The 11,363-nt window shown below is 33.5% G+C and overlaps 1 protein-coding gene across 4 annotated transcripts in view; it reads left to right on the top strand.

Moving 5' to 3' along the window:
* The window catches only part of LOC142333658 (uncharacterized), a 46,359-nt gene extending 35,897 nt beyond the window's left edge, over positions 1-10,462 (top strand). For 3 of the 4 annotated variants that reach the window (XM_075381042.1, XM_075381044.1, XM_075381045.1), the window contains exon 7: positions 10,075-10,462. In XM_075381042.1, the coding sequence (XP_075237157.1) occupies positions 10,075-10,386 (312 nt within the window). In that variant the 3' untranslated portion in view covers positions 10,387-10,462. The remainder of the gene's footprint in view (positions 1-10,074) is intronic. The other variant, XM_075381043.1, reaches the window with a different exon arrangement.
* The last annotated feature ends 901 nt before the right edge of the window (positions 10,463-11,363 follow it).

Genomic DNA, 11,363 nt, shown 5'->3' on the forward strand with positions numbered 1-11,363 from the left:
ACAATAATGTGCTCCTTTGCAGTTAATACATGTACGAGGCTCTTTACACGGCTCTCCCTCATGCACCTCTTCACCGCACACGCATATTTGCGGTCTTTCGCATCTAAGAGCGGTGTGGCCAAAGCGTTAGCACTTAAAGCACCTCATTGGCTGTGGGACAAATGCCCGCACATCCAAACGGTGAATCCCTGCTCTTATCTTTTCCGACAAAGTAGGCCGGTTGAAAGTGAGGACATGAGAAGTTGAGGGTATGACCTCACCGTTCCTTCTCATGTTCAATCGACGGCACTCTATTACTCCTTGTACTGCCAGTTTCTCTACAATCTCTTGCTCCGAACAATTTAAAAGATCCCGACAGACCACAACACCTCTTGAGGTGTTGAGTGTGCCATGGGGATCAACGCGTACAGCCAGATCTCCTATTTTCTTCAGTCCTAGGATCTTCTGAGACTGTATATCATTTACAGTCTCTACATGAAGTCCTGTGAAGGTTTTTCTTATTTCTTTAACAGGGCCTCCAGCACATTTGGTTATCTCCCGAGCGATGAGAAAAGGACTCGCCTTCGAAAAATTTCCATCCTCCTTGGTAATGACCAAATATTTAGGTTTCGGTGCATTATTGCTCTTGAAAAAAGCTTTTTGTAAGCTTTTTCTAGCCTCAATCTCAATCCTTTTAGTTTCCGCACTCTTTCGGCGTTTCGCCTCAGGCGAAACGGCCGGTTCTAAACGAGGGTGTTTACGTGAACCCTCTGCCACGTTTAGTTGTTCAGTTTCCATGAACAAATAATCCCTTCTGTAGTAAGGCTAGCCGCCGGGGTACACCCCCACTCCAGGGCTACCAACCCTGGAGGTCCGTTCCGGTACTCCGGTGGAACCGGCATATGTCCTGGCAGAGAGCGGATGCGCAGTCTCTGCACTGACTCCAGGCCCTTACACACCGAGGCTTTCAGGGCTCCCATGCCCCGAACAACACGGGCACCTTAACTACATGCTTGCCATCGCGGGGGGCATGTGGACAACGAAAAGTCTCCGTTACACCTGTAAATAACTTCGACCGTAGCCGCCACATCGCCAGCTCTAAAGGTGGTATCATTCCATTTCCACAATCTGTAAGAATTTCGTGTCTGCAGGTGGCCGTGAAATCCAGTCCTCTGATTCGGCCGAAAAAAGTATATCCGAGAAACGATACTCGGAACCCCGTTAGCCAGCTATATGTAATGTACGTGAGTACAGCTGTTGCCGCCCTGGACGTGGAACGTAGATGTTGTGTTCCGGACGTGGGGATTATCTACCTCAGGGCATTATTATTATTATTTCTTTTAATCGTTAGTTCTAAAAAGTTAATAGTTTCATCTTTTTATTTTTCCATCGTCGATGGAAACCGTTGAACTCGTTCATTTCTTCATTATTATTAATTTATTTTTTAATTACTAATATTGTTACGTACACTTATATAAACTGAAAAAAATCGGTTGCGTTTTCGCACCACGCTGAGGTAGCAACCTTGGCGCGTTGAGCATTTTTTTATTAACGAGTGAAATCTCTCCCCGAGAGGCCTACCGTAAAACACTCGAAGTTAGACCTGATTTTCGCCTGATCTGGTTGAAAGATCTAAACTGTTCTCTTATAAACGTAATGTAATACGCATAAATTAACAAATATAAAAATAAAATTTACTAAGCGTACCGGTATGTAACACGCCAAACCCTTTACGAAGAATCTTTTCACGATTTCAGACCGCCAAACAATTTTTCTTCGTCCTGTAAAGGAAATGGTGTAACACGATAAAAAAATAAAATAATTTGTGTTTATCGGCGTAAAATAGAATTATAACAGTTACAAAACGTATAAAGATTCACTTATAAATACTACCGTACCTTCTGCGTGACCACAAGGGCGTTTGCAAAGTCGGCTTCAAGAATGCAAAGCAAAAAGAACTAAGTTTATTTTAAATAACGTTCGATATTAGTTTTGCTCAACATTCGTAAACCAAAGACAGGATACCAAAAAAATATTGAGTCTTTCTGATTAAAAAATTTAAAATTCTCGTCTTATTGGCCGCCAAATTTTACTGCATCCTTGATATAACCGATTTAGTCCAATTTACAAATAATCAATAACTCTTCTCTTCTAATTCATTTTGAACCGGAACTAGAATTTGGAAAATCCGACATGAACTTAGAAATTGTACTCGTACTCCTGAATATTACAAAGAGAGCGTGCGTGTCTTTCGACCTCGGCCTCCCTATTCAGCCAACCGTATTCTCATATTTAAATCGTTTATATTTTTAAATTTAATTTACGATATGTAATGCCCGCCTAACCTTCTCAAACTAAACTTTGCGTTTCTCGTTTGTTCTTTCTAGACAAACCTTTAAGTCGACCTTTCCATTTAACTTTGTCATTTGTATCTAACACCATTTCTAACAATATTCATCTGCTCTTTGTGCCGTCTTATGACTTTCTGCTATAATCTTTGGATAACGTCTTCAATACGTATTTAAAATGCATTTCTAACATCTGCGTACTATTAAGTTAAGATTTGATATTTTGTATCGAAAAATATAATCGAATAAAAGAGAATCGCTGAAAATATTTGTTTTAATTTTTATTTATTAACGGTTTAAAGTTAAATAAACATATTCTGATGTTTTTACATTAAAACCGCTTGAATATTTTATTGTTCATTGTTCTGAGTATAAAAGGTTCTCGGTCGTTTAACGTTTCCACACAAGGTGGCGTTTATTGCTGGAATTAGACAATTTTTTGAAAAAATATGTAAGTTTTAAAACAATATGTTTTTAATTTAAATTTTTACCTTAGCAAATAACCAGAGAGATTATTATCGGCTGAAAAGCACAAGCCAAAAAATTCCAATCTTTTCTGTCCTCTTTTTCTTTCTCTTTTTTCTGTTTAGCCTCCGGCACCACCGTCAGGTATTACTTCAGAGGATGTTTTCTTGTACAGTCTCAGGTTGACCGTTACCGAGATGTGCGGTTAATCGAAACCCATCCACCAAAGAACTCCAGTACTCACGACCTAGTATTCAAATCCGTATAAAAATAACTGCCTTTACTAGGATTTGAACCTTAGACCTCGACTTCGAAATCAGCTGATTTGCGATGACGAGACTTTACCGTCCTGACCCTCGTAAAGGAAGATACCCGCCGCCACACCCCCTCCGTTGTTGCCCTTATGGACTTTACCGTAGGTCACTTTTGATACCTCGGCCTTTGACAAATTCCAGTCTGCCTTGGCCAGGATGCCACCGATGCCGAGCGCCACGAGTGACATTGCTATCGGTGTGCTACTATTTAATGAACTCAAACGCATCTCACCGAGTCTTAAGTTAAGACTGTAAGGACTTCACTAACCAAAGGAAGTGAACTGCCTACCCGTAAAAGGTAAAAGCCAGTTCAACACAAAGTCCGTGAAAACCATTAATAAATTTTGATGAAAGATTTAAATATAGTTTTTTTATTGTTGACAGAGGCGAGTTACCTATAAGCCACGTTAGGCAAGTGCGCAATATGCTCAAATTAATTTTTTAATTTAAAATAGCCTAATTTAATTTTTGCTTCGATCACAGATACGAGATGAAAAGGCAATATCCCAAAGGAACAGAAAAAATAAATCGGGGAAAAAAAAGTTTAAGTAGTCTGATAAAGGACAAGCATCTTTATTACAACTTAAGATTCCTCGTCAAGTTCACGTAACGTTCAAAAGATTCCGCGTTGTCAAAAGGGATTAATTAGAACCGTAACCGGTACTGTATGTAATAATTCAGATAATGATAAACAAAACCGACAGCATCTTGCAACAAGCGTGACCAGATTAATGAACTAATACGGTATTTTACCGACATTTATTGATAAATGAATATCGATTTTAAAGAAAAGGAAAGGATAAAATGTACATTACAAATGAGCGGAGCAACTCAAAGGTTAATTTCAAAATTGATGTTTAAACGCAAAATATTATATCGCTCTCGGCAAGTTTTCACTGAAATCACCTAAGTTATACGTACCGTACGAGTTATTAGAAAGATTTCAAGTTCAGTTTATCAGTCTTCAATGACTAACCCACCGAGTACGTCTAGCGGTGAACTCGTCATCACAAATCAGCTGATTTCGAAGTCGAGAGTAGTAAGGTTGAAATCCTAGTAAAGACGGTTACTTTTATACGGATTTGAATTCCGCATTGCGGATACCGGTGTTCTTTAGCGAACGGGTTTCAATTGACCACACGTTTCAGGAACGGCCAACCTGAGACCGCACAAGACTACACTTCATTTACATTCACGCATCATCCTCATTTATTTTCTGAATTAATATCTTACGACGTTTCCAGAGGCTATGCAGAGAAAGAAAGAAGTCTTCAGCGACGGGAAAAATGCCGCATCCAGGCTCTTATCGCAAGAACATATCGCTTCACCTTCAAAATATTGTTTTACTTGGTTTGCTAGATCAAATAAACAGCGTTTGGAAACGGATTTCACTAAAATGTATGAAAATGAATGCGAGTGCTGGAAAAAATTTTACACAGAATTATCGATGTGTTTTTTGTCAACGTGAGCTTCCATTAAGAGGTAACGATGAAATTTTTTGATCGGTTCATAATGAAAATCATTTCGGTGTATCGGAGAAATATCGAGCGTGGCAAAGCATTCTACTTCGTCTTCAACGATTCAACCGCTAGGATATCGTGCCGTTAATTTAACTTCAAAACAACAAAAGATATCTTGAAATTATAAGACTACGCCAATCGATGTGACATGTCGATCGATTTACTACAGTTGAAATGACTAAACTCGCAAACTTCTGATGTGTTAGAGCTATTTTTAAACTTTTTTCCTTTAAAAAGGAAATTATTTAGCCAAGTAACACTACGGTGTTTATAGAAATGAAAACAAGAATCTTAGATGCGGTCTAAGCGTCTAAAAACAAGCGCATAAAATAAAAAGTAAACCGGGCAGAGTGTAAAGGCTTCATTTACTCGTAAGCTCGCATGCTTATGATGTCTATGTCGGGAAGATTTTCTTACTTTTCAATTAATTAGTTCCTTTTTCTTAAATGTACCTTATCATTCTCACATCAATCATACCGACCAAAGAGATCTTTACCGCTAGTAAACCGGAAATAAAACAAAGATGCAGTCGAGTTGAAGTAAAAACAAACGTAATGGAGAAAAACGCGTACGATGTATTCATACGCATTTATAGAAAAAAAAGCTGACAAAACTTTGTAGGAATTTCTGGTACCGACGTTTTTTTTATGCTCCGCTTCCGTAACATATACACACAACTTAATTAAAAATATTTATCGTTTTATTTAAATATAATGTTTTTTGTTTATTTAATTCTACAACAGTTGTACGTCAGTACACTAGCGCTCCTTGTGGCAAGAGGGAGTAATATTGACGTAGTGTACAACTTAGCCGCTAGTTTATTTAGAGCATTTTTTGGGATAGGGGTGCGACTTTCCAAAATTGTTTTTTACAAATATTTTTGAATCGTTAAGTACGCCGAAGAAAGATAAGACCTTAATTACGCAAAATCGTCACCCCCTCGACCTTTTAAGTAGAAAATTTAACGGCATCAATGCTTCATATATAGAAGTAATCTGACCGAGTTTGGTCAAAATCGGTTCAGTAGTTCTGGAAATATAAGGTGATTTAGAGTGCGACACTGAACACATACGAACATCCGGTTAATTTCCATCCGGGTTTTTTGGGTTCCTAGGTGTCAAAACGTAAAGATCCAATGAAACCGCGTTTGCCCAAATCGGACCGATTTCAATACTTTCCTTTCTAAAGCTATAGCGTTAGACGGGAAAGTAATAGAGTAGAAAACAACACGTAAATGCGATAAATATTAAGTTACGTGAATATAAATACTATTTTTCTTACCTTACACTTCATTTTTCGATTTTGGTGGGTCTTCGATCACAATGTCAACAATATCGCGTGAGCAGCCTGGTGTTGCTGGTTGTAAATCGACATTTGGTGGATTTTCATGAATAATGCGATGAGAAGAGGGTGCATGAGCTGGCTGCAAATTGACATCTGGCGGCTCTTCAGTGTTAATAATACATGTTCGTATTCTAAACAAAAATGTAACGTGGGGATTTTTAAAAATGTTGAATAATTTAAACAAATTGAAATTGTGAAAAGTTTCTTTACAGTTTAACAAATTAAAAGATGATGAAATTAAACTCTTTATCGTTAAGCGTCTGGTTTTTGATTGAATTTCGCCTACTTTTTGATGGTAACGGTAATTATTTTCAACTATTACGTTGCATAATTTCTTTTCGTCATCCTCGATAGCCACAAAATCGTACCCGGGGCTTTCGTCGACCGGTACGTTTTAGAAAATCATACCTGGGATGTTACACTTTTTTGTTTTAGTTTTGCCCGATTCTTTCTCAGCAACCTTTATAGCCAAAATGTTATCTCTTGAGCTCTCCTCACATGCGTTTGAAAACATTGTTTTTACAATTCACTAACTACGAACAATCAACACAGACAAATTACCGGCGTTTTTATCGACCGACAATTTTATTTACGCGTTCCCTGAAAAAGATAGCATTCATTAACACCACACATTTATTCTAATTGCAATAAATAATTTTTACATGTAACACTATACACTATTAGATTTATTCGTTAAATAAATTCAGAATGAAATATAAAATTTTAAATGCTGATTAAATTACCCATAATCTATAAAGAGGAAAAGGGGTTTTGTTTGTTAGGAATAAACAAAAAAAATTACTACATCACATTACGCATATTTTTTGGCATAACTTAGAAGCTTTTAGGTATATTTCATCTCAAAAAATCTAAATTGTGAACTGTGAGTGTCTATCATTGTGCAAGCTGGATTTGAACTGAACGATTATTAATATAACCAATTTCTATTTGTTATTGAAATTCCGAGTTTCAACGGTTAAAATTGTTTAAAACAATTCTTTTTTTGGCTTATTTTTTCTTTTAATTCTTGGATTATTCATTCAACCTTGTTTTATGCCTTTTTCTAACTGAATTGTGTAGCTGGGATTCTATTATTCAGAAATTTTTTAGCGTATATTTGATGTGTTTCTGGAAAGGATTTAAGAAGTGATTGTGATTAGCTTCCAAAATAGTAACCCGTTCCTTGATCTATTATGGCCTCAGAAAAGCACAACTCAAGGAACGAAACTTATTGCAGTGAAGCATGAATAGTTTACAACTGACAGCAGTAGGTTAGAGTAGTAACATACGCACCAATAATGATGTTAATAGAAGCAGTGATAAAGGTACATTTAAATAACTGCAGTTCAAGCTCTCTCACCTTCAGTTTTGTTTCTCACTCTGTATGTGTAAATATACATATTAGCGCTTTTGCAGTGTGCACCGCTTCATCAGACGTATTAAATAGATCGATGAAAAGTTGTGTACCACAAAAGTGCTAATTTGCAAGAATTAAAAAAAAGCAAACAGTAGGAGGTGTTTTTATTTTAATTATTATAAATTTATCATTGTATTATTTATAATCTTATATATTATAAATAATATTTTCTTTGTTTTATTATATATATACACACTTTATAATCTACAGGATGTCCAGACTAAAAGTATCCAAAAGTACAACTTATATTAAGAGCAATAACTAATCTTAATATAATTTAATAACTTTCTTTCTTTTTTTTTAATAAACTTAGCAACTCGTCATGTTTTAATGTAGGTTAGTGAACTTCAGTGTATGCACTTTTTTTAGCTGGTCAGATGCCTAGACAATAATCTAACTCTTGCCAGATGTTTGGGAGCATCTGCGGCATTATTAGACCAACCACCTTTAAAAAAAAGCAAACAGTAGGAGGTGTTTTTATTTTAATTATTATAAATTTATCATTGTATTATTTATAATCTTATATATTATAAATAATATTTTCTTTGTTTTATTATATATATATATATATATATATATATATATATATATATATATATATATATATACACACTTTATAATCTACAGGATGTCCAGACTAAAAGTATCCAAAAGTACAACTTATATTAAGAGCAATAACTAATCTTAATATAATTTAATAACTTTCTTTCTTTTTTTTTAATAAACTTAGCAACTCGTCATGTTTTAATGTAGGTTAGTGAACTTCAGTGTATGCACTTTTTTTAGCTGGTCAGATGCCTAGACAATAATCTAACTCTTGCCAGATGTTTGGGAGCATCTGCGGCATTATTAGACCAACCACCTTTAAAAAAAAGCAAACAGTAGGAGGTGTTTTTATTTTAATTATTATAAATTTATCATTGTATTATTTATAATCTTATATATTATAAATAATATTTTCTTTGTTTTATTATATATATATATATACACACTTTATAATCTACAGGATGTCCAGACTAAAAGTATCCAAAAGTACAACTTATATTAAGAGCAATAACTAATCTTAATATAATTTAATAACTTTCTTTCTTTTTTTTTAATAAACTTAGCAACTCGTCATGTTTTAATGTAGGTTAGTGAACTTCAGTGTATGCACTTTTTTTAGCTGGTCAGATGCCTAGACAATAATCTAACTCTTGCCAGATGTTTGGGAGCATCTGCGGCATTATTAGACCAACCACCTTTAAAATTTTTTGTATTAAATCATTCAAATCTCAAACTTTTCTTTGCTATAACTTTCAATAAAACCCCAAGCAAAAACGTCCAGAGAAGTGATATCTGAGAGATGTAGGTGGCCATGCGGTTGGACTTCGTCTGATCCAATATCTGGAGAAGTGTTTTCCAGGAACATGCTAACATCTTGATATGATAAAAGTGTTGTGGAGCACCATTTTGTTGAAAACTGAATCTTCCAGGAATCTTAGGAACAACAAACATCTGAAACATGTAGACGCATGTGTGCCCTGTCACAGTGGACTCTATGAGAAAAAACAGTTCTCTGACACCATTTTTTCCCGTCATAGCCGACACTTACTTTCAGTATGTTCCTTTCATTTTTGATTACTGTATGGGGTTTTCGGTACAACAAATTTGACAGTTGTCTTTAATTATCCCAAATGTATGAAAAGTATCCTCATCACTAAATAAAATATTAAGATTCTTTTTAATATGGTAATTATCTCTGCAGCAAACTGATATAATTGGTGGTAATCATTTGGTTTAATGTGAAGAAGCAGTTGTAATGTACACTTACAAATGGAGTGCTTATGACCGATGTCGTGAACAGTAGAAAAAGGAATCTTCAGTCCGTAACTAGATCGCGTAATAGACTTATCGGGCAGTGAATGTATCACTTAGTTTATGCACAGTCTCTTAATTAACTGAAACCTTCTGATGATTTCCAGTTTGTGAAACCCTTCTTCTACTCTCCAGTTCATATCCTTGGAATACAATAGATTTGGATGTAGGAGAATTGACATTCAATTCAGTTCATACAAGCCGTTGAACATGCTTAACTGATTGAAAGCAAAGCATAAACTGAACATTTTTTGTGGGGGGGGGGCGGGTCTGCATCTTGATGGACTACAATTGCATTCAATTCGGTTTGTATATGCTGCTGACTAAGAGTATACTGAACAAATTTTTGAGATGTATTCTGTCATTTGACCCTACATTTAAGAGATTACAATGACCGTTTTCTTAAATGTAGGCCATTAGTTTTGTATGCTTTCAGCCCAGACTTCCTGTATATAAAATGCATGGGTAGGTCTGATCAACATGCATATTGATAAAACGTATATAATAAATATATTTACATGTTATAAATTTGCAAAATAGTTTTGTTTTCCTAAAACATACTTGTGATAATAAAGTTTCAACCAAATGTGTAAATATAAGATAAGTAAAGTACCTTATTATAATAAAGTTAACTCATTGATGATTAATTAATATCCAAAACCACTTTGATTATGAATATATCTTTAAAATATTCAATTTTTTTATACGTGTTAGTGACTTTTTACAAGATATAAATTATATATAAGATATATACTTAATGTTATTGTAATTCATATAGTTTTACGTTATTCATAATTACCTTTGAATTATTAGTTATTTTTAATTTACAGGTTATTATTGATAAAGGAACCTCCAAGGGAAGTACCAAGAATCGCATTATTCAAAAGAAATATGTAAATAATTCAGTATATGATGGAATTATGAAAGAAAAATCCATTGAATATAATCAAAGTTATAATTCAAAATCACATTTAAATATTCATACAAAAATGAAAAATTATGATTGTAATTTCTGCCAAAAAAGTTTTAGTGATGTTTCTTATTTAAAGATCCATCTTGCTACTCATATGAAGGAGAAAAATGATGTATGTAAATTTTGTCAAAAGTCATTTAATATTAAAAGCAATTTAACGACAACTTAATATTCATAAAAATGAGAGAAATTATGTTTGCAACTTTTGTCAAATGTCATTTAATTGTAAAAGCTATTTAAATTGACATCTTAATAATCATACAAGAGAAAAATTATGTTTGTACATTTTGTGAGAAGTCTTAATCAAAATTCTATTTTAAATATATTGAAATACATAAAATATAATTTTTAAATTACATTTAAATATTCATACAAAAGAGAAAAATTATGTTTATACATTTTGTCAGAAGTCTTTTAATCAGTTCTAATTTAAAATCGCATTTAAATATTCATACTAAGGAGAAAAGTTATATTTGTAACTTTTGTCAAAAGTCATTTAATAATAAAACTTGTTTCGACACGCATATTAATATCCATACAAAAGAGAAAAATTATATTTGTAACTTTTGTCAGAAGTGTTTTTATGAAATTTCTAATTTAAAATCTTATTTAAATATTCATACTAAGGAGAAAAATTATATTTGTAACGTAATTATATTTGAAAAATTATGTATGTAAATTTTGTCAAAAATCATTTAATGCCAGAAGCAATTTATAGACATGTAAATATTCATACAAAAGAATAAAAATAATGTTTGCAACTCTTGTCAGTAGTCTTTTAATCAAAATTCTACTTTAAAATCACATTTAAGAATTCATACTAGGAGAAAAAATATATTTGTAATTTTTTTCAAAAGTCGTTTAATAATAAAAATCATTTAAAGAGACATCTTTAATATTCATACAAATGAGGACGATTGTACTTGTAACTTCTGCCAAAGTTTTTTTATCGCATTTGTGATTTTAAAAAACACATTTATTTCCACTCTAAAGAAAAAAATTAATGTTTGTAACATTTATCTAAATCTTTTAAGTTTTTTAAGCATGTCACTATTGGTATGTAATATTTTTATACATAAAAAATCTTTTAATAGAGTTATATTTAAGAAAGACATCTTAACGTTATTCTTATTAGAGAATCGTTAT

This window comes from Lycorma delicatula, chromosome 13 (genome assembly GCF_047948215.1).
Source record: "Lycorma delicatula isolate Av1 chromosome 13, ASM4794821v1, whole genome shotgun sequence".
Lineage (NCBI taxonomy): Eukaryota > Metazoa > Arthropoda > Insecta > Hemiptera > Fulgoridae > Lycorma > Lycorma delicatula.